Here is a 25,181-nt window from a genome sequence, read left to right as displayed (position 1 = left end):
CACAAACAACAGCTTGTTCCCTATACTGAAGGCAAAACCCCTCTATATTTATGATAACTTTACTTTAGGAAGAGGAAATTTAAGAAAAAATAGATCAGAAAGTTTTATTCATGTAAATTAAAATTTAAATCGTCATAGATAAGATTTATTGTTTTAGAAGTTTTTGGCAATGGTGCCAAACATCGTGATTTTTCTTCTGTGCATAGTGCTCAGTGTTTATGACTGTTTTTATGACTGATTAATTTTTGCTCTTACAGACACAATTTTCAGCTTTGTATGTTTGAAATTATTTTTGGCCACCATTTAACACGTTGACTAGTTAGGAAGCAAAAGTACAGACTGACCTGACTGACATCAGCACAGAATGGTGAAACGATAACTCATCAAGTTCAAGCTGTCATGCCCTTTTGATCCCTAAACCAGCACAGTCGTAGTCAACAAGAGTGCCATTTTACGCCAGTTGTTCTATTTTTTGTCAAGTATTGTCTTAGAACATAGCTGTGCCCATCATCAGTCAAACAGCCAGAGGCTTGCAAGTTTGACTCCAGTGCCCAAGGGCAAAAGCCAAAATTCCTGAGAGGTAGAATTACTATTCTGTTACCCAAACACAGCTGTTTCATTAAAGTACGTGGTGAATGACTGCAGATGAGAGTCTCAATGAATGAAATAAAGAGATTCAGAATTTTGGTGCATTTTTTCAGAGTAAATCTATACAGGGAACATTTTGTGATTTGCATTCTAACACTGGTCCTGTGTTTCTCTTTGGTAAATAAGTTTCTATCACTGCAGACATATCTTCAAATTAAAGACTAGTTCCCTCAAAGTATGATCCTCACATAAAAAATAAGTTTGATGTAATTCTCACTGAATTCAAGAGAAAAACTGTCACTTAGACTAAAACCAGACTGGTTCTGTATAAATTATTTCTTCTTAACATCTTGTTCTCATCCACGTTCCACTAAATAGTTAGTGGAAGGACTCTCATTGATTTAAATGTCCTTTGAATAAATGTTTGTCTGTGTTATTTCCCCTTTTCCTTCACACAGGACACCATGTTTTAAATTCTGTAAATATTTTTTAAGAATTAATTTACTGTAACAGAAAGAATGTTTGCTGCCTTTCTATGGTTTATGCACGTTACAGGATTATCTCTCTTTTTTTTTCTCTCAAAAGCCCTGACGGCTTTTAAGGTCCTTTTTATATAGTTTTGATAAAATACAATATATTTTAAAAAAAGAAAAATATCTTTTTTATGTGGTTGATTTCCAAATATCCTTAATAAAGTTTTGAGGATCTGAATATTAAATATTCCAATGTTCACGTTCATTGGAATTCTACTGATGTTCTTTTATGCTTCCATAAGAAAGGTTAAGGAGACAACACTGAAGTAAACTTTGGTTTTTTGCAGCTGTAAACATATTTTAGCATTTTACTGTCCATATTAAATATATTATTGGAATGCATTCAATGAGAATGAATGTATTTAACTCACCAAAGCTTTTCAAACAGCCATCTTCCATCTAACCTTGAAAACACATGATCAAAGAAATTTTAGTTCTGTAAATAGCAATCCTTTAAAGAAGTTGTTAGGAAAGCCAGGACCACCAATTAATGAAAGAATGTTAAAGTGTTTTGTGTATGTGTGGGTAAAGGCAGATAGTATATTAAAAAATGGGTTTAGTGTGGTCACAAGTACAGTGCAAAATGCATCACAGCAATATTGTCTTAACTGGTCCACTGATGAATAGAATACATTTATAAATTGTTTGGAATATTGCTCATAATAGGAATGGAAACACTCACATTAGTTTGATAATTGCTTTCTGACTTAGTGTAAATCGCTAGTAAATAGTTAGACAAACTCATACATATTTCTTAAACTAGTAAGAGCCAACTTATATAAAGCAGGTCAGCTTTCATTAATTTTCCTGTATTTTTATTAATCAACTGATTTATTTGCAAAAGGTATTAATAAAGTTAATGTATATCCATGCCTCTCTCAGATCTTTTTACAGTGGTTAAAACTGAAAATCTGCTGTAAAAACAATGTAAATGTTACCAAGCAAAACTGCTAATTGTGTTTCCTACATATTAATGGGGTCAGTCACTTGTAGAAAATATGAGAGTGACAGAGGTCTAAATACCACAGACTTGCAGGATTATCTGTGATTACATGAAGACTGAAGAAAAGGCCCTTTTAGCAACCGATCTTGTTAACCAACCTTACCTAATCTCAGCTATGTGTTTCTATATAATCTGCTGCACCCTGAGCTATTCACATTATTGATTTAAGGAAGTTAGTGCAGCTGCACTGAAGACACTTTAACAACTCAATGGCATTAGCAAAATTCATGCTGTTTGGAAATTTTTGTTCTACGTGGCTGTGGATTTGAAATTAATGGCCCAGTCAGTTCTATTGACAATATAGAAACCTATATCTTTTCTATTTTGTTCTAAATACATGTATTCTATTATAATTTAAGTGTAATTTTCATTTCCATAGCAGAAGATCCCATTGTTAGTTGTCTTGTGACAAGTGATACAATACTATATCATGAAAAGTATAATTATACTTATTATATATTTTGTACTAAAATCTAATTCTCTTAGTTCAAATGGCAAAAATAATTATCTGTCAGTCTTACATGCAGTAATCTATTCCATTAATTAATTGGTTTCCCAATTATAAATCTGAGGTTATGGTTTTCATTAATAAACCCCACCTAATTCCTTGCAGTCTGATTCAGAAAAAATTAGCAGTTTTCCCGTTAGCACACACCAAGATAATACACCTTAGATCTGTGTTTTCCTTGCTTAATAATTTTCATGTGTGGGCATCCATATAATCAAATAAAATAGGGAATAGGTGCAAAATTTTATGTTGAATTCTTCCTCTGAGGCTTTCCTTGATTTTGGTCAGCTTGCCAAATCTTCCTGCTTTGTAAGGTTATTTTATTAGCCAATAGGCACAATATTAACCTACCATGATTGTCAGCAAAATTCAGTTCCCATGCCATAGTTTTATTTGGTAGCCAGTACCTTGAAAATAACTAATATAACATATTTTTCGAAAGGAATAAATATCTGCCTATCATATTTTCTCCCTTTTTCTCTCTTCCCCTACTCACGTTAGTCAGCTTCTCTGCATTTGGGTTTGAGAATGTTTTCTCTGAACAACAAGGTTTCCAAGGACTATTATGTACTTATTCCTTTTTTCTAACCCTTATTTTTCAATATAATTGCTCTTTCCTCCCTCCTCTGCTGGCAAAAGTGGTTGGCTGCTTCCATTGAGCAAACTCTCGGCTTCCACAGAAAGCTTCTGATTTGGTAAGTTTTACTTATTATGGGAAAGACTTCATAGCCAGTAAATTCAGAGATGGAAGTTTAATTACCTCTGTTAATAAAACTGCAACAACTACTTAGGCAACTCTTTGACCACAGTGTACCCTAAAATAATGTGTGGGGCTGGAAATAAGAGCATAAGGACACCTTCATATTGTTTTCAGTGGTAAACACAGCAAACTATAACAAAGCTCTTTAATTTGTTCATTTAAAAAAGGTACAATTAATGGATATGCAAGCCTCCTTATTTGTGTTTTGGTCTTATGAAAGATACTTTTTTCATTGTTGGTAACCAAGCATGACACCCATTCAATGGATATTTATCAAATTGTTTAATTTGAAGAACTTTTCCCACTAGTTGCATGATTGAACTTCTGGAGCTCTTACAGACGTTTTTACTTCATGAAGAATTTGCTGTTTCCTATGTTTTTGGTGGGGTTTAATGACTATGAATAGATGGCAAATGCAACTATCTTCCTGATTCTAGTACTGTCAATATAAAGCTGGATTTTTTCCAGCATTAAATGTTTGTAGTCTTTTCTAAGTTTTAATTTGTTATTTAGGTCTCTCATAGTTTAAGACCTTTTTTCCCTCTTTTTTTTCTTTTTTTTTTTTTTTTTTTCTTTTCCCCCCCTAAATTCCTCATGGTTTCATTCCTGGCTGCACTCTGTGGTGAAGTTTTTCTTTCTTTTATACTGAATTCCAATTTTACCTCCACAGTTTCACTTCAGTTGTTTTCTTTTGAGCACAGAGTATATACCCTGAAGCATCTCCTGTCTTATCTGACACTATGCCAGGACATCAAAATCCCAGCAAAGACCAGAAATCCTCTAGAGAAATTCGTAGCAACAGCTTCCCTAAAAGCTTCATCATTTCTTGGCTGTCTAAGACTACTTTTGTCTTGGCAGGGCTGTTTATTGTTTTATAGCAATCTTCAAGGACATCACTGAAAAAGCTCTATTGATTATCTTTCTCATAAGCATTGATTTAATGCAAAGTATCCATATATGGTTAATAACATTCATTATTACTGTATCTCTGAATCTTTCTCAGCTTGGATGAAAAGCTTTTTGGTTTTTTTCCACTGCTTTTGAAGATACAAACAGCACAGTCTGGTTCATTTCAGCGCTGAAGGAGTTGACAATTTATTCACACTAACCAAATGTTATTTACTAATCAGAGTCTCTCTAGAAATGGCCTTGCAGATTTTTAGGTGATTGGTTATCAACTGAACATATGGTGTCTGCGGTACTCTCAGAGAGATTACTTAATTTTCTATTTCTTGGTGCAGTAGTGCTTTTTGGTTTCTATCAAAAGAAGCCACCATCTGCATGAACAGCACCATCCACTCAAGTAATCATTCCGATTCCAGCACTTCTGTTGACATCTGAGGAAAATATTTGTCTCTTGCTAGCATAGTACCTGAGATTTTCATTGTCTCTAATCTCTGTCCCTTAAAACAGATCTGAGACACCTTGTGGGAAGAATTCATGTGCAGGAGACAGTATTGGGTTGCTGGGCAGGTTATTCTGAAGAGCACTCAAGAGCTCTGCTTCTGCCCTCAGTGCTGCCCAAAGCAGTGTCTTGGCCATGATGTGCTAGGTAGTCATCTTTCATTCCCAAACTCCCAGGTTCAGTAGTTTAAATAGAGTCAGAGGGATTCTTCCTTTCATAGAAGGGTTCCTCATAGGAAAAATACATACATGGGTTAGTGTGTGTGCTGGAAACATCTCTTCAAATTAGTGGAGCAATGCCTTCAGATTAATATACTTTGGTATCTCTCCATAGGGAAGGAGTAACTCCTTGCTCAAGGAAGTTTGTGGAAGAATAGGGATTTCCCAATTCCTAGATTAGACACTTGATGGGACATCTTATTTCACTGAAATATGAACCAATGAGTCTAACTGGTCTATCCTCTGATACATGTCTGCAGGAATACTAAAAGGAATTAGGTATATTTTTCAGCTTTGCAGACACAGCCAGCAATCATAGTTGAACTCTAAAATTATTCAGAAAAAGAGGGATGACTAGCCATTGGAAGAAAATCAAGGTAGCAACACATTAATTTGTCTTCATTCTTCATAAAGGTAGCCCCTCTTACACTGTAGTCCAGCTTTTACAGCTAATTTTGTTCGCCCACTCTTTGGCACATGACACATAAAAACATACATTACGGTCCTACACACAATAATACTTTAACATGAAGTTAAGAAAGAATGCTGTTCCTTCTTTGTGAATGCCTATCTTTAGCTAGCAGCATTATTTATCTAAGAGAAAAACATGGTTACCATGGCTTTATTGGAGTGGCCTCCTCCTTGGAACTCAATGGTTCCAAAAGCGTCCGTCGGGCTGAGCTGCGTGTGCTTGCTGATGGACCACTTCTCCGACTGGATGTCATTGCGAGTGAGCCTGGTTTCATTTTTCTCATTCTGAGTAACAGAGGCGCTTGGAGGCTGTCCAATATGTTGACCTGTTAGACGCCCACAGCAACACCTATGACATTAAACAAACAGAAAACTTGAGTCACGCGCATGTATAAACTGAACAGGAAAACAAACTACAAAGAAAATCCAACCCCTTTTCAACTCTGTTTTCCTGCTCTCTGAAGGCTTTGTGTATGGAAGTAATACAGTCTGTACAGTAATATTATCTTTGCTTTCTATGGTCTTTTTTACTTTGAGCTCTCCTGTATTTCAATAAAACCATGCTTTGTCCTATATATGTACAAAATAAAGAACATTTTCTGTTGTCTTCAGATGACATCAGGACAAATAATCAGATTTTTTTTTTCATGGACTAGCACATATTTTAAATTGCTAGTTTACTGCATTTATTTTCTTTTGACAGTATTGTGTGTCACACATCCAATTTAGGTAAACATTCAATGCACTGAATATTGAACTAAGAAGATAAGGAAATTTAACACAGATGCTGATCCACCTTTGATTTATCTGTTGGGTTTTTTTTTATTGTTATGAAATAAGTTTTGAAATGTAAACAAATAGTGCCTATAGGAATCCATCACTCCATCTGTAATTCAACCACCTTCTGAACAAATAAGTTTACGAAATATTTATATCCATATATATTTTATGCATATATATATAGAGGGATACTTTTTTTTCAATCAAATTTCATTTTTCATTCAAGTAGCATGCAATTACCTATGGGGGTCTTTGGTGCTGGGTATGATATGAACACATTCTCTCTTGTAAAATGCTCTTTCTATCCATGATTTCTGTGCCTAAAAAAGAGAAAGGAAATGCCATGAGATCTGTTTGCTTATTAAGCACAGACTATAATACAACTGAAGAGAAACTCCAAAGAAAAAAACTTTACTGACTTTGCAGACACACAATGCACATTTTGCTCAGAGCAAACATTTTCCATTAGAACTATGACTTCCTTCTAGAACTGAGCACCCAACACAAGCCCTTAAGGTTGTTTTCATATTCACTAGCCAGGCGACTTTGATCCTGTCACCTATATTCTCATAGCAGGAATCACTGGAGAAGAATTAAACTGTAAAGCTTTTTTCATGGCAGAGAAAAAAATACACCTATTCATTGAAAAAGCTTTAAAAAGTCTATTTCCATTTTAGTAATACAATTAAGTCATCTCTAATTAAAAAAAAAAATCAATTTTTTACACAAGTACTGGGAGTGCTGTTTAACATAGAGGTTTACATAGTTTCCTATGTGAACATCTTAATAAGAAAAGAAAAAAAAGAGGAAGTTCTCTTTCTGAAACAAGACAAAACTTTGATGTATTGACTCAGATGAGGTGGTTGAGGTAATCTCTGAAACAGTTCAGTGAAGCTATGCCTGTTCATAACACTTTCCCCTCATATTCATAGAAAAGCAAGAAATTTCCCTCAGCATATTCTTACTTTTCAAATACACAACAAACCTTTTAAAAAAAGGAAGATAGATGGGTAGGAAAGAAGAAAAACCCAAACCTCAAACACAAAACCACAAAGGAGAGACTTTCAGAGTTTTGAAATAATTTTAATTATCTAGGAAGTCTTTGCTCCATATCAGTTCTAGCAAGCTCTCTAAAACATTCACCCAGATAGAATTCAATTATTTCATTTAATAAGGAGATGAGTTAAAACTTTCCTTTAAAAATCATTTCAAACAGACATACTTTATAAAATCTATTTAAATAATAAAATTCCCTACTTTATTGCACAGGATAAACAAAACTATGAACTATGACAAAATTATCTGAGAATTAAGTAATGCGAAATGAACTTTGGACAATTTAAAGGAAATAGGAGTATCCTGCCTCTATGAAAAGAGAACATATGGAATTGCCTGTGTAATGTAACCTAACTAATTAATCTTACCTTTTACTATGGAAAGTTAGATGGTAACCTACGCATGTATTACTTTTACTAACTAATGTTACCTCACAGCCTAATGTTACCTTTTTCTCAACTAAAACTGTATCCTGTTTTCCATGTTTTCAGTGAATATCACTAGCACAAACTATAAAGTACCATAATAAGAATTTCTTGCTACATCCATTACTTATCAGTCCCAGTACATAAAAAGTTATTCTTTTGCCTTTCACACAGAAGATAATTCCTTGTTGGATCTAGTGATCACTGATGTTACTTGGCAATATTTCATCTTTCTTCTCCTTGCATTTTTATTTGAAAAGTCTGCTAGACTTCAAATTTTGAAATAGGAGACTTCTACAGTCAGAAAAAATAAGAGTCAATTAAAATCATTAAATAAAACTGTATTTGACTGATCTTCCTTACTGTAGCAAACAAAAAGTTAATATATTATAGAATGTTGGCAAGGTTTGTTTTGTTTAAGCAAAGCCCAGTTAAACAGAAATTCTGAAGAAGCTAACACAGTTTTACTTTACACTGAAGAGATTACCTTAAAGTTGTAATTCATTATAACTTCTAAATATCCTCTATTAAATACTTATATTTTTCATAATTTTCTGCAAATAATTTACCTTGGTGAATTTCCTGACTACATAGACCTAGTGTCTTTTTTAAAGATGGGCACTAGCTAAATTTCTCTCAAGATGCAATACAAAAAGATGCCATAACAGGTACTTTACTGAAAATTTTTTCTTTAGGTATAGAAGTAAGCTTTCAAAAACCAGTACAGTGGCATTTTTCCTACTCTTTCCCATACAGTCTTTGCAAGTAGAAAAGAAACATAGCTATGTTAAATATAATAATAATAATAATAATAATAATAATAATAATAATAATAATAATAATAATAATAATATGCATTTGAATTTTCATCAAAGGTAATATTGCACAAATAGTCTGATTTAAAAAACTCCTTTATTCCCATCACAAAAAAAATCTTTCCAGCTTTTAGATCTCAAACAATATACTATCCTACCCAACAGAGTCATGATGCCAAAATACATGATTTACTAATTTCGTATTTCCTCGTCCTTCCAAATTTAAAAGAAAGCATCTGGCTTCACTGTCTCATACCAGTTATCTTTCCATGACAGATATAACTTGCAATGAAGTACAAAGTTCAGATTATGTTACTTGCCGTAGAGTCTTCACAATAGAATAACTTCGGTAAATAAACACATTCATCACTAAACTGTCTGCACTAAATTCTTACTAGCAATCTGAAATAAAGTAATAAAAACTTTAGAAAATTACAGCAAAGAATATTCAAAACTAGTAGAGCAAGAAGCTTATCTTCTCCTTCTCTTATTTCACAAATACTCCTTTAGTAGTAATTCATAAACCAATTTAAAGTCCACAGGAAATTCATAAAGTGCATGCCATACTTGAATTTAGATTATTCATAGCTCAGCTCCCCAGGTAAGTCTCTCTCTTTATTAACCTAGCCATAAAATCCCACCGAGAACACTTTTTTTCTCCCTCTTCTTTACCTGAGCATCAAACTTGGTATTTAAGCCTGTCCTGGAGGAAAATCTGCTTTCCACGTTTCGCCACTGCTGGTCATTGCTAATAACACATTTGCGACCGCTGAACAAGGCTCTTGCTCTGCCCCCAGCGCAGAGATGTGAGAGCCAGCAAAGCCCTTGCACCCATTAGCCGCTTGGAATGTGCTGCTGTGGGATTAGCCTCGTTAAGGGTTCAGTGGGCACTGACCCGTGGCCCCGCAACACTGCTTGGTTTGAACATCTAATCTGACGCCTAAAGAAAAACAAATCCCTTGAGAGCTTGGATTTAGCTGGCACAAGCCTTGATGGGCTTTTTTTCCCTCTCTTTTTCCCCCCTGAGAACACGAGCTGGTGAAAGTGTGATAAGATGCTCTGAGTTCTTAAATTTGACCCAGGAAAACCAATCCTTCAAAAGAAACACTGTAATATACTAGAAAGAACCTGAGAACACAGGGGAAACTGTTAATCTCCAAAGAACAAAAACAGTGTGTTTATTGGACAACTGTGAGAAATCTATACACAGTTGAAACATATTGCAAATAACCAAGGATGGCATTTTTCCAAAGAAACTGGGTTTTGTCACTGTTTCTCACAATTGCTGCACTGTAGTGCATGTAACTTTTCAGAAAGTCAAAACCACAACCCTTTATCTTTCAGAGACAAGCAATTGCATTGTTTTCAGCATAGTTAAAAGTTGTTAACTTAAACAAAAACTTGACTCTTTACAAATTTGGGGACTACTTCTTTACTATACCCTCTTGATATTAACACTGATGAACAACCATTTCATATGAAAAATGCTTAGATTTTTTTGGGTTTTCTTTAGTACCTAGCAATTACATGTGTTTAGCTACTAACTTCAAGAGTTTTCCAAATATAAAATATTTTGACTCTTCCACCTCTGCCTCCAAGTTTGGATTAGTTCCTCTCTACTCCTACATAGGCCTACACCCCCTCCTTTCCGTATCAGTAAGGGTGCTTCTATATGCATGGAAAATATTCCTTCTACCCTTGGACAAACACACAACTACTAAACTATTCAGGACATACATTAGCTCTGATCAGCCCACGATGGCCAAAGCTGAGAATATGCATCAACTTTTAAACTTCTTATACCATCACACAGATGTGTTGAGAAGCTTCTGCTAGGCTGGCAGAATCCATGAGATTGTTTTTTCCTCTTGGTTCTCTAAGGTTTTTTGTGTAATATACATGCATGTATTTTGTAAATATTAATGTATACATATGGGTGTATAAATGTCTTCCTCTGTGTATAAATATAAATATTTATACATATATATATACATTCTATTCTAGCAAAGCTATGACCTGGGAGGTTTCTGTACCAGGGACCATGTGCATATCTTGTAAGTTCTCTTAAACGCAGGATCAGACCAAAGATGATCTGTGGAGAACAAAAAAGGTAAAACTGCAACCAAGAAAGCAGCTAGTAAACAGTTCATTGAGGTAAAGAATATGACTGGGGAGTCAGTAGGTAAAGACAGCTTGCATTTAACACTGGGGAATTTGGTTTGGTTGAGAGGGTGGAGAAAGAGTGAAGTGATGAAAGGAAAAGTTCTCATGACTGAGATGACTGAGTAAAAATCGTAATTGACTTTGAAGTGAACCTTCAGTACTTGACAAGATTCTAAGGACTGATCCTGGATTCAGGTTTCAGCTTGCAAAGTAACCTGGGGCAGAAGCTACATCTTTGGCTCAAGAAATCAACAAAAGAAACGATGGTTATGTTCATTTGCATGCATCACCCAATGGCACAGGGATGTTTTATAGAGACTTAAGTAGAGTTGGCATATGCAACTCATGCCACAGGTGTCTTTGCCACAGCTAATTTAAAGAAACATTAATCTATGACTTTCTCTGGCAATGAAAGCACCAGTGCCATAGATATTCCTATATTTTATGTAGTAATAAAGAAATAGCCAATACAGAAAGATAGATGTGTTTTTTAATACGGTGCAACAGCAAAATAGTGTTTTGAGTGGTCAATGCTGCCCATTTGATGCTACAAATGTACACAGTCTTTACATTTTCAACCCATCTCAGTGTTAATGAAACAAAGACTTAAAAGCAGTTAGCAATGAGCCCAGTACTGGCTCCTCATAGAAGACGAGGGCAAATATTAAAAACTAATCAAGAACAGAAATTTTCTGAAAGACAAAATGTGGCAGATTTTACCATGTTATGTAGCTGGGATGCTTAACTCTGACCTCTGAAATAGCATTACTTCGAAAATAGCACTAAGATTTACAATTTTACAAAAACTAGTTATGTCAGTCACAGAACACAACCAGTGGCAGTTCTAACCCTCTGTTTTCCTACTTTGTTTATTTCCAACAAGTAACCAGGTTCTAAGACAGGTATTACTGGTGCAAGAGAGGTGTTGCTAAAAGCCTGTCTCTACCTCGCAATGGAGCAGAGCAGCTGGACAGGCAACAGAGTAATACTGAAGCAAATTACAGATGGGATTTGCAGGAGCATATGGTGATGGAATTGCATCAATGCTATTGCAAGCTGAAGTGATTAGTGTTCCTTAACCAAATGGGCACTTGTACAAATTCCACTGGCTCTGAGTACATGTAAACTTCTGTACCTATATTAGTACGAAGGAAGGCAATACTTCAGTATAACCTTATTACATGATGTGCTCAGGCCGAATTTCTAATCCTCTTTTTCAACACTGTCCAATTATAAGCATTATAAATATTTTATGTCTTTCTTGAAGCATTAGGAATTTACCTCTCTGGACATTTAGTTAGGGATCATTAGAGTGTCCCAAAATGTTTCATTTTCTAACAGACATTTATTAATCTAACAGACTAGCAATTTAGAGGCTGGTAATCAGGCCTTTATCCATTAGAGCTGTACTTATGTGTTTTATTCTTTTTCTAACAGATTTCCCAAGCTCTTTATCATCAGATTTGTTACAAAAACTATGCTGAATTGTCTTGAAAATCAAGTTGCATGCGGTACAGAACAGGACGACATAGAATGCAGGCATTTATTATTACAGTATGTTACAGAATTTATCTGTTAGCATTGTTTACCAGATTTAATTTTTACACTATAGTTAGAAGGAATAAAGTAATTTAAAAACAATCAGGAGCTTTTCACTCAATAGTTTAGGATTTTAGTAATTATATCTGATATTTTTCTTACTGCAAGGACACAGAAGTGAAAATATTATTTCTCTGTTAATGTTACTAGGAAAATGTTTATTTAAGCTTTATATATTTGTTCAAGATAATATACAGACCAAGCATATGTCCTTATTAGCCATGCTATTGATATATTAACTGGAAAGCTTAACGGAGGTTTTAAATAGAACTAGGGAGAATGATCAGAAAATTGACAAAAATATTGAGGTTCCTACAGGCCTCCTCAAGATCAGCAGAAGTGCAAGGGGAAAATTCTAAAGAAAATGAAATGAAAATGAAAGATGTATTGTAAAGAACACTTTCAAAAAGTGTTTGCTTCTTATGGGCACTAGCATATGAAAGGAAGAATTAAGCCTATTGACTTCATTCATAAGGTATCTTTGCATACATGTTTATTATTTCACCGGATCTGCTGTGGGTTTAAAATTGTTTAAATAAGTAAATAAACCTTTTCTAGCATGAAAGCTCTACTTGATTAGATGATGGGTTCATCCAGACCACAATGAGGTCTCTACAAGTGCCATAAACAGGTGCTAAAAAAAAGGGGAAAACATGTCAAACGTACATAATGCTTCTCCCTAAGAGTTTCTCAGCTAAGAGCTATTATCTGCTCATGGTTTTCCTGCATCATTGTGATTTCCACATGTTCTGCAACCCTTTATGGGCTTTCTTCTACAGACTTGCCAGCTGATTTCTTGCAAATTTTCAGCATCCTTAATATCCTTGTTCCTGCTGCAGAGGGAATCAGTTCCTTCTGTTTGTTTTGAATGTGACTCCTCATACTTTCCCATGCTGTTTACTGCTGAGAGAGGCAGTGAACAGTCAATTCCCATCCATTCTCTTTATACTGGTTTTCAAGGTTTTGAAAATGTGTTTTGAAGTAGTTTTTTTTCCTCAGATTAACCATTTATCAAGTATTTCCTCACACAGAAACCATTTGTTACTTTGTATCATCCACGCCTTGCCTTCTGGGAAGAATCAGAACTGTGCTACAAGGGAGAACTGCAGATTGGTGTTGTGGCAGGTGGACATTCACCAGTTTGGTATCTAATTTTTGCCTAATAATTCCAATAAAAGATTGATTTGGTTTTCTTGACCACCACTACCGAGCACCTTCACAGAGATATCTAGCTTAACCCCAATATTTCCCTTCGGTGTAGCAAAGAATTAAAAATATTAATGGTAAAGAACTGCTATAAAAATCAAGCTGTTTAAATCAAAGTCTAGCAGAACAGCAATAAACCCATATGATGTTCTAGTTTATGAAAAATGCAGCCTAAAAAATCATAATGAAAAATGATATCTCAGAAGTCTATAGCTGCACATACGTAACTAAAAAGCATAATACACAGGAAATAGTTTTCTGTCAGTCAGTGCTGGCAGATTATTTATCTTTAAAATACTAAATTTGGGGTTGGATTCTGAAAATTATAACATTATTCCTAACTCCTCAAACTAAGGAAACAAAATAACCTTCACATTAAGCAAGATCTCACTACCATCTTAATAGAAATCATAAGATTAAAATGCACACGTAGGAGTTTTGCACTGCATCTAATTCTGGTCTGAAGTATTTGATTTCTAAACTATTCATTCTACCCCATAAATATATGACAGCTATAACATTATCTGCTCCTTCATTAGATTGAGTTGGTTTTGTTAGCCACTGTGTGGGTGTTGAGCTGATGAAGGAATTAAAATTAAATGGTACATAATTGTATGAAAGGATCTGAAGGAATGAGGATTCTAGATGTTCCCCAAGCCTAAACATTCAAATGGACCAATTTTATGCCACTGTTCACATTTCGTCTCATCTAACAACCCTGCAGTTATTCACAAGTCCCTCTTGAACCTCCTGCATAATGCAGCCCCACAGGTATCTTTTGTCATAAGGCTTTGGTTGAGGTCATAGTTTCACTACCCCTAGCCTTCCTAAACACACCATGCCAGATGAACCATGGTCCTCAGACTCTAAGCTGTTAACTATCTCCGTGTCAGATTCATCAGTGTGTGTAGACTGTGTTGGAAGGTGGAAGGGGTAGCCTCCTGGATCACTCTTGCCATCTTTATTATACAAAACATGGGTAATAAATTGCATAAATCCTATATATATGCAGCTATTTAACTTCCTGTCCTATAACTTACTTTTCTTTTCCCAATGTTTTATGCATCAGATTTTACAGATTTCTGCCCTAGAAAACATCAAATAACAGAGAGATATGTTTTAGGCATGTGTAAAGCCCCATGTGTAATTTAGATTTTGGTAGACAAATGGTGGCCTTGACAAGAATGCTTTCAACATTAGCCTGTTTAAATATGTTCTTTTCAAGAGATGGCGGACTTACTCTGAATTAAGTTACAACAATATTTCTTTCACACTTGCCATTCAAATTGCATTATAAAGAACTATTTCAAAATTTGTTTCAGATGCTATTTTTTGTTATACAATCAATTGTGACCTTTGATTTCAGTGATATGTTGAACTGAAAACAAATATACTACTTTAGCTAGCGCTTAATAATACAGGGGAAAATTTAACAAAAGATGCCAGTGGCATACCACATACTACTACAAAACTGAGCAGAATCCTAGAAGCCTTCACAGAGCTAAGGAAAGCTTTTCTCAGCACATTATAAAAATGGATATTTTGATTTTGACTCACAGTTGCCTTTCACCAAACATGAGAGTGAATCAGGGAAGTGAAGACAAGCTTATAGGCTTGAGAGTTTACATGCAAGTCACAGCTATTACTCTGTTGGTACAAAGTGGGAGTGGAAAAGCTTTCAGACATATGATACCTTACAAGAAGTACTTTCTTTTCAATTTTGTTGCTTGTTCCTGCTTATGTCTGATCAGAACAAAAAGAGCAGATAGACTGCCAGGAAGAAGGTGGAAGCATCACTGAGGTGAGCAGGGGAAGAGAGAGCAGCCCTTTGGCCTCTGCAATGACTCCTGCAGCCAGGAGCACAGCAGCTCTTTTCCTCAAAACCCTGCTTTGGAAGGCTTGGATCTTTCCACACAACTGCATCAACAACTAATCCTCTCCCCGTGCAGACCTTTCTTCTCTGCCTTGTCTGAGACAATGTGAAGGAAAATACCAGAAAAAGTCCTATGCCACCTGATAGATCTTCTTCCATGCAACCCTTAGCAGCCTTCATTTTTGGGGAGGGCTAGAGCAGAAAGCAGAAAAATGTTTTATGCCTTAAAAACATCCCATGGACAGCTGCTTTAGCAAAGACATAGCAAATCTCTTATAAACCTGGTTTTGAGAAAGGAAACTTTCTCCCTGCAGTAAGTTACCTTCATTTTAGAAACACTTCCATGAGGTTTGGCATTATAATATTTTATTTCCTAGGGATTTTGGTGTTATAATATTTTGGAATTATTATAATCCAGGTTTATCTGTATAGTTAGCATTTTCCCCCTCTGTTAAGTACCCAGAGATTGCTGACATTTGATTTTCCTGAAAAATAACACCCAAGTTTCAAATGACCACCTAATGCAATGTTTCAGCTCAGGAATAAATAAATAAACAAAAAAAAAGAAAAACACAACTAAAGTATAATCCAATGATTAAATTCCCGACTTAGTCAGGAGTAATGATAATCATAGTAATCATAGTAATATGATAATAAAAATCCTTCTTTTTCTTATAAAAATATAGTTCTGTTGTATTATCTACAGCATATTTGCATAACTGTGAGTAATGAAGTTCAAAATATCTGGAGAATATGAGCATTTCTGAAGCCATTCAGGTGAATGATCAATTTGAAGCACTGTCAGATAAAGCCTGATTCAGCTATTGAGAACAGAAACTGTTTCTATGCACTTTGCTTATGCTTTAAACGTACAATGCTGTCATGGGGAAGCATGTGCAATTGTGTAACGATGCAAGCAGCATATTTAAAAGGTCACAATCCAGCAAATATGAAATACTTTGACAGACCCTCATAGAACTACAAAGATTTCATACCTCTGTTTTCAGGTATGTTTCTCCACCAAAAGTTTATAGCATTATGTAAGTCAATATTTTTTAAAATAAAGTTTTAGATTAAATATTATTTCCTGACCTACATTGTTACATCAATGTAAAAATCCCTCATGCAAAAGCCTGCAGCCTATTTATAGTTTTTTGATGTTATTTAGCTCACAAGAATTCTATGTCATGCACATATCTCCTAGGGTCAAGAGACAAGAAATTACCTTTTATTTTATATCAAAGAATTTTCTTTAACTTTCTAGTTAGAATCACAACTACACATGAGAACTTGCAGGCCTTTGTCTATTACACTACCATACTGTTCATCTAGGTTGTGTGCTCCAGTGTTGGTCACTGCTCCTTTACTCCCCTGAGCAATGCAACTTTGCTTTTTTCTTCCCTTTGTCAACAATCTATACTGATTCAACTTCAACTGAAAACCAAAGATCACTGTGATTAGTGCTATCAACTCTTCTCCATTTCAGAAAAAAGCAGTCAGACCATTTGATCTGACAGCCCTATAGCACTCTGAAAACAGGAAAATTTCACAGAGATAAAATTAAAAAATACATAAATCTATCACTTACATTTTGAGCCCAATTTTAGATAAGTGGTAGATGCAAGGTATTTTTTGCCATGTAGCTCCATGTGTACAATAATTATTTGTCTTTTTCCCTGTGGACTGTGAAATTTCACAGGCTGTTCCTCAACATGCATTTTCTTAATTGGCAAAGGAAGTAAAATCTTATTGGTTATATTCAACGCAATAGTTATTCCAAATGCTCTCTGACTCAAGTACAACTGACTGTAAAAGCCCACCAATTTTTCTAAGACGCATGTAATGAGAGTCTTACCATGGTTTTTTCTTTTTGCAAACGTAAATCCATTATTCTTGTTTTCTCCCAATGTTTAGTCCTAACTATGTGGCTTAAATAAAAGTAAACATATAATATTTTTTAATAAAAAAGCAACAATCACCAAATAAGATCTTATAAAGGTTCATTACTTTTCTTCAGGGTCAAATTAGAAGGAAAAGAATAGCTTTGAGGTAGAAATTCTTATTCAATCACAGACTAAGAAAAGAAGAAAATCACAGAAAATATAAGTTACATAGGTATTTCTCATGTTTCTTGCTTGATCTTAACAGAAGGTCTTACTTTAACAGGAATGCTGAAAAAAATAAGCTAGTATCTCAGTCTCCGTAAGTTTGAAACTTGGTTAAATCTGTTGAATCCCTTAAGGAAAAGACAGGATTTTAGTTTTAAATTCTTGTGTAAGACATAACTTCGAAGGTGACCTATATCAAAATTTAATCATATTAACCACATTGTGTTTCAACACATAATTATGACTTACATTATAGATAATAGCAAATATTTCATTGGATTTTCCATCATATTTTAATTTATGGAATTACCTTTCCTTGATGTTTGAAAGCTTTACTGAAAACTTTTCAGCCTGTTCTGGCTTTGAGTTAACAAGACTATTAAGCAGTCCTACAGTTTCATTTCTAATCCTTGAATTAATATTAGGATTAAAATTTTGTGGTGGACCTGGGTGGGCCTCGTTAAATCCCAAATCCTGCAAATTCTTGCTTGTGGACAACACAAACAAGTTTTATGACTTCGGAGAATTTGAAGGACAGGAGCCTAGCAATGAGGAAAACAATGCTTTCACATTGCTAGACTTCCTTGTGCTTTTAAGCACAACAGCTAATTCCTTTGTACTAGTTTCATGTACCAGCTGCCAGAAATGGTCTCAATAAGAAAATCGCGCTTCTTTCACATGCAATATTCCTTACACGCAGTAACTCTTGGAACTCTAAATGTACATGTGTAAGCACAAAACACAATTATGGTTCAGGACCCCGTTACATCAAACAAGAAGCAAACAGCAAGCAAGAATACACTAGCTGAAGCCTTGGAAAGAGATTCTGACTCATGGGCAAAAAGTTGTAAACTTTCATCACTCCACAATCTCACTCTCTGGGATTGAGCCCCATTTCTCTTCCACAAAATTTGAAATTAATAGTCGTGGATGATATCCACCTGCAGAGGATTAAGATTACTTTTGCACCATCACAGGAAACAGCCTGGAAAGCCATTTCTGTGAAGGCATTTGAACATGAAGATGGGAAGAAGAGAACCGTCTCTACTTTTTGGTAGATTTTATCTTCTGTTTTTTCCTTTAGTATCTAGCAAAATATTTTCATATGAATAGACACGCTTTGTGGAACAACATTGTATGAACAACATTGAAATATCTTCTACAGGCTAGTCAGTCCTTCTTCTTTCTCTCTCGTAAGGGTTAACTGACTTCCTTAAACCACTCTTGATCTCAGTTTCAGATTATAGGCCCATGAAAATAAGTGTTGCTATGAGTCAGCTGGTCAGTCCGGGTAGTCATAGCTGACTCTTCTTTCTTGGAAAGGTATACAAGAGAAAGCAGAGCTGTGATATGACATGGCTTAGACCATGTAGTGTAAAATGTTAATACTGCTCGTATGGGAAGCACAATTTTCACCCTGTCACCCCATGAAGGTTGGTGGGTGGGGCTGGTGACTCACTGAAAGGTCAGAGAGGAGTGCCAAAATTGTCAGTCTGCTCATCCAATGATAACAGCATTGGAATTTGAATCCCTAGACAAAGTGATTGATGTGAAATCTTCTAACAGGCAATTCAACTGGTTTTTGGGGGGTTGTTTTGTTGTGATTTTTTTTTTTTCCACTTTTACCTTCTGTGAGACTTGCTCTAGGATTTGAAAATGTCAGAAATCAGAACACAAGCATATCTGAAGACCCTTATTCTTTGAGCTGGAAATACTTTGGAAAGCATGGTGGCATGTGCCTTTCATTAAATTAATACAAATCAAGTATTGTCTGTTAAAAGACAATGCAATGCTTATAGTAATATTCTTGAACTTTACAAGGCTATTCAATTCTACATACACACAAATGTACATGTGACTGAGGATAAAAATCACTGCTGCTCTCCAGTGCCATATATTGAGTTCAGCTTGCAATGTTCCAAAGGATTCTGGAAGGAATTAAGCATGAAAATTGTGATTAATTAGAGCTTCTGAATTTAACGACTTCTCATATTACAGAGATGGAACTTGAAAAGCAAGTCTTACTATTTGCAAAGTTGTGTGATGGAGGTCATTCACAAGGATGGCATGTAAGCAGTTTTAAATTACTTTCTTGTTTTGACTTGACTTTGAAATAAGGACTTTAATGTAATCATTTTTTTTAATATGCTGGATATTAGAATTAGTAAGAAAACAATCCAAACATCCTTTACATAAAAGAGGTTTGAGCAATTTCTCCTTTTTTTAATTTTTTTTTTTTTTAGGGGGGAGTTTAAATCTCTTGGAATTTGATTACACAGCACATTCCAGCTATCTGCCCCAGCAGGCCCCTCTATCAGGACTTGCTGATTACTACTTATGCATTGTTTCAAAGTGAGCCCTTGAAGGCTTTCATTTAATACAGATTAGTACCTTTATTAAACAGTGGTTAATTGAAGCCTCTGAGTTCTGCTAAATATTGTTCAGTGAAGCGAATTAGTTGTTTTAATTTGTTGCTTTCTCACACAAGAAAATAACACTGAATGAAATAAATACTTTTTCCATTGGGCTACTGAGGGTAACAAAATTAGAGGGCTTTTAGCTTACGTATTTTAAACTGACAGTTTTCTAATTTACAGAGATGCCTCTGGTTCAGCAAACTTAGATCATATGTTGATCCTAATAACTCTCTCTTAGATGGTTTTATTTCTAAAAAGAATAAATTAAGGCCACAATTAAGACTGTCTTATCAAATGTATAACTAAAATCAGGCACTCTTTTCTCTGATCAGAAAAGGAAAAAAAACTAATAAAAATATGTGTTTGAACATTTTTATTTTAAGTTTAATTGTTTCCTTAAGGGTTTCTGTAAACAGTTTTTTATGTGACAATATTATTCCTAGTTGAACAGTAATATTAAGAGAGATTATAAAAATTTACAGAATAATCCTGTACCCACTCCAGTCAGTAACTCATTAAGGAATCTTACTGACTCACTGAAGACCAATTTTTTAAAAGATTATTTAGAAAATCTTAGAGCTCTAAATGAAGATGTCTGCCTCATTATTTTCCCCTGTTAACTTCTCAAGGAATAATAACTTAAAATTCAACTAAAAGAAGGAGTCTATGTGAATTTTACTACACTGTCTCTATACTGGAAATTCTTGCTTTAAGAAAAAAACTAATTCTTAGTAAGACTCGGAAAAGAGGACTAAATAAAAGAAAATAACTCAGCCAAAGTAACTGTATCTAAAACACATGGAAAAATACCTCTGCTTCTATGAAAGTTGTGATAACAAAAACACCTATTTTTGCCAAGCAGAATTCCTCCTGGAATCAAAGGAGCAGTGAGGAAAGGCTCAGTTCAAAGTCATACAGTGATACTTCTGATTGCTCTTTAAACATAGAGCTCTAGCTAGATTTGCAAAGCAGAGTGGAACAAGATTGCTGTGGTGGCTGCATACCACGGATATGGTCTGCACAACCATACTGGCTGCAGTACAGTGGTGGTTTGGTTACTGTGAAAGCTGTTCATTACCAACCTCACTTAATTTGTTTCTATTGCTGTTGTCAACTCTGCTATGTTTACCATATCCAAAATACTTCCAAATAAATAAACTTAGCAGCTTAAAAGTTTATACTCTAAGAACAGTTTAGACTAAATTTCCTAAATAAACTTCACACCAAGTATAAACAAAAAATAGTAATAAAAAAGTTTTACTAGAAATTATTGACATTTTGCACTATTTCTAGCCAGATACAAGAGAGGAAAGAAATGCTGTAGTAGAGATCACTTAAGTGAATTTCAGAGGGAAACTCAGGAACATCCAAATTTTAGTTTAATCTTTTAAAAAAAAATTACATGAGGATTGCATTTGGCCAAACTTTACTTTTAGTTTCTGACAGGAAAGGCCACAGAAATAAGTGGCATAGTATCACTAAAATGCAGAGATGAATGTGGCCCTGAACTTGTCTGCTTTTATGTCAGTGCTGGAAATGCTATTATATATCAGACTTCATTTATTGAATTTAGTGCTTTCTAATGTCACTCCCTCAGGCCTTGCCATGCAACACTCATGTATTAAAGTGGTATTAACAGCATTAATCTTTCTGTTACTTCATTCTCAGAAGAGGATCTGCAATAGGACATATGACAACTGAAAATGAGTTAATCTTATGCAACCTGCTGAAAATCACGGATTCAAATAATGAATGAGGCTCAAATCAGCCACATGTGCTTGAAAAGTCTGCAGACAGAAGTGACAGGTCAAGCCAGAGGGGCTAATGCTGCGGAGCGAAGCCTAATTTCTCACCAACCCCAAGGACTGCACGGTAGCACAACTTTTATGTCTCCTCAGTAACTTAACACCTTTTCAAAAGAAAAACGAATACAAACACTCCATCTCTGAGGATCTGAAGTGGTTTTGGCACTTCTTAATTAAGCAAAGAGAAAACACAAGAACTCATTGACAGCTCGGAAAGGTTGCAGCTCCAAGGGCACAGATTTTTGCATTAGAATAGGCACATCAGATCAGCAATCCCAAACCAATAGTGGTAGTAAAGAGTAACCAGACAACTTTGCTGGGTTTTCTGTACTCCTGCAGCTCTTGGAGACATTGGGAGCTGGTTGAGGGGATGATGTTTCTAGGTAAACATTTCAAATCAACCTCTGAAACTAGATCCTTCACTAGAGTTCCCCATTGATTGTCCCAAGTGTCAGTATCTTACAGTTGTTGTCCATGCCTGCAAAATGCTCAAGATAAGGAAGAATCAGAAACTTGCATTGTGAAAATCACACTGTAAGCCACAGAAACACAAGCTCTGTTTATGAAAAATGCTCATCTCTAGGTTATCCTCTTGTGAAGTCACTTAATCAAGACTGGAATTTTATGTGTCTCTTTTCACAAAATTGCAGTTTTTAAGAGTCTGAATACTACCAGACAGTTTGCTTGTCCAAATGAAGAGTATGTAAAATAGTAACTATGATGTTTTGGAAAAGTAGTTCACAGTATTCTTTGGTTTAGACTTCCTTTTTGGCACAGATAGCTGGATTCTTTAATATAACTTGCATTTCTTTCATTTATATCATACAAAATAAAAAGTTAAGACACCTCTAAAAGCTTTATGGACACTTAGTAAGTTTAAAACTTGGAAGTTACAGGCTCAGAGCAGAGCTGCTTTTTGCTTTAAATGTCTCTCTCACCTTATAGAAGAATGAGACTATTGCCTTATTCTGCATGCCAATGCTAACAGGATCTAGGTCACCTGACTTGCTATATTACATTCATATGCAGACAGCTAGCTAGCTAAAAGATGTGAAAACTATTTTTTATAGAGAATAAAAATTACAAGAGTAAACAACATAGAATAAAAATTGAAAAGATGTCTCGGGAGTTGAAAATTATCACAATACATCTTAAGTTTCTGAATATTTCATTCAGATTGTTATTACTCCACAGTTTCCTCATTAGTGTCTTAGACTTCAAATGTAAAAGCCATTCAAATGTTGTGGGAAAGAATAGAGAAACAAAAAAGAAAAGAGGACATTTTACTAAGATATAAGCCCAACAGGCTTGTTATTTTGTATCGTAACATTTGCAATGAGAACAATTTATTCTCAGTTTAGTTTTTGATGATATCTTGAAGGTTTTGCCACTAAACACATATTGACATTTCAGCTAACACAGTTGAAGACACCAAAGCAAGCATTTTGGGAGACCATAATTAAGCAGACTTCCCCTGTAACAACAACTTGGGAAAGGACTGGTTCTGTTTATTATATAACAGTTTCCAATACCTGAAAAACAGAAAAATCAGCAAATGTACCAGAGGGATCATCCAGGGTAAAAATCTTCTAGTTCAAAGCACAAAAGCAGACCATTCCCCAGAATACCTTTCTGCTAAGGTGGGGTGGAGCTCATCTATGGAAAGCAAAACAAACAAATTCTGTATTTTCTTGTAAAAAAGATTCAGGAAAACATGTGTTACCAGTTTCCATGCACTCCATAGCTGCTTTTTCAGAGAGAATAATTCTATGCTGCAGAAGACAGTGAATACCACAACTATAAAACCACTTTCACCTTCTCTTTTAACAGTTGTGTTTAGAAATTATTCTCTTTCCTAAATGCCTTATTCCTTTCTCAGCTGCAACCAGAAAGCTGCCTAATTCTGACTACCTCTTACCACTGTTATGAGCTTTCCAAACTGAGTCAAAGAAGACTTCTGAGTGGTAATTTGGAAGTTAATTTACTTTTTCTAAAGCTTTTTCTCTGTGTCAGTATCATAGAAAAATAACACACGCTATGAATCTTCTAAAAGGAAATTGTGTCCCCCATGGTATACTTCAAAGCAAGCTTTATGCAGATTTCTTTCTTACTATTACTCATAAGTTCAACTTCCCTCTTACTGCAACAATGGAGAAAGAAAAATTTCCCCAGTAGTGTGACGGAGTTTTGTTTAATCTGAACCTTTTCATAGGCAGGAAAAGATTAAATGTACATATCCTCCCTCCGTAATTATAACTCTGCTCTGCTCTCATTAATTTAACATTTATCACTTCTAAGTTTTATCTGTGGTTACACTGTACTTAAATCCAGTAACCTGCAGATTTTTAAAGAGTTAGGTTTGAAACTTAACCCTTCTCTGTGGAGATATAAATCTAGCAATGTTCCGTATAAGCCTCAAATACCAGGATACCTGAGCCTTAAAATTAAGCATAGTCTATTTAATTCTCTTTAATGAAATGAATGCAAAAAGCAAACCATGAAAGAAGCAAATATCACAGATTTGAAAAAGAATGTCTCTACACATACATATTTAGCTTTGTTAAAACTGAGAGGGATTTTATTAGTATTTGGATACTTAAAGATTTTTTTTTTTGTGAGGAAAAAACCCCCACAAATTACTATTAAAAATATAGAACACCCCCCTCACCAAACATTTTCAAAACTGAAGAATCTTGAATCTGATTTAAGTTAAAAAATTTTGACTAGCTGGACTTTTTAATACAAAGTACGTTGTTTCACCCCAAAATATTTTGTCAATATTCAGAGGGCACATTTCTGTTGCTATTTAGTATAATTAATTGTTTGTGTCATTGGGAAGACTAATCTTGTTATTCACTTCAATGGGCTGAGAGTCTGTGATTAAATTTTATATTTAATCTGTGATTACTCTGTGCAGTTGTTAAGACAACTCTACACTACAGAGATGAGCTGCTGCCAGAAATTAAAGGCCCGTTCTGTATCTATCTCAGGTATTTGCAGCCAATCAGGTATAGTTTTATTATTTTCTTTGAAGGTGCTCAACTACTGTTAGCAACAAGTTAACATAAAAAACCCCTGACTTTATATTTAGGAGGACGTTTTTTAAGACTTAAACCAACATGACCTTCACTGAAGTCTCCAGTGACTATAACCTACACATTGAGAAGTACTATTTTAAGGAAATATCTATGGTCTTGTCATTTTGAAGGACTGTGAAATGCAACAGTACAGGTACAAGTGGAATGGATGGTGCTGAGATGAGTATATTTAGTGTAAATCCTTCAAGACATGTAGCATCTCCAAAAATAGAAAAATCTATCACTAACTCACTCTCACCCACAAATGTTTAGTTAGAAGCCTGAGAAGGACTTTCCTAGTAGCAAATCATTTACAGAGCATTACCTATATGGCAATACACACTATGCTTGTGAACACAATGGAATTTTGA

General features: G+C 35.0%; 1 protein-coding gene and 1 long non-coding RNA gene across 11 annotated transcripts in view; one reads left to right on the top strand and one right to left on the bottom strand.

The window, feature by feature from the left end:
- LOC135407823 (transient receptor potential cation channel subfamily M member 3) overlaps nt 1-25,181 on the bottom strand; it is a 413,117-nt gene that overhangs the window by 123,367 nt on the left and 264,569 nt on the right. For all 10 annotated transcript variants that reach the window (XM_064643199.1, XM_064643194.1, XM_064643198.1 and 7 more), the window contains exons 2-3: nt 6,507-6,586; nt 5,631-5,835 (exon numbers count right to left, since the gene is read on the bottom strand). In XM_064643199.1, coding sequence (XP_064499269.1) covers nt 5,631-5,835; nt 6,507-6,586 — 285 coding nt within the window. The remainder of the gene's footprint in view (nt 1-5,630; nt 5,836-6,506; nt 6,587-25,181) is intronic.
- On the top strand, nt 14,387-19,927 carry LOC135407163 (uncharacterized). Its single transcript, XR_010426741.1, has 4 exons — nt 14,387-14,509; nt 18,489-18,565; nt 19,510-19,580; nt 19,755-19,927. It is a non-coding gene; the product is annotated as an uncharacterized LOC135407163 (long non-coding RNA).

Source organism: Pseudopipra pipra, chromosome Z (assembly GCF_036250125.1).
Source record: "Pseudopipra pipra isolate bDixPip1 chromosome Z, bDixPip1.hap1, whole genome shotgun sequence".
In the NCBI taxonomy this organism is placed as follows: Eukaryota; Metazoa; Chordata; class Aves; order Passeriformes; family Pipridae; genus Pseudopipra; species Pseudopipra pipra.
Note: the sequence above shows the minus strand (reverse complement) of the source record. Positions and strands in the feature narration are given on the sequence as shown.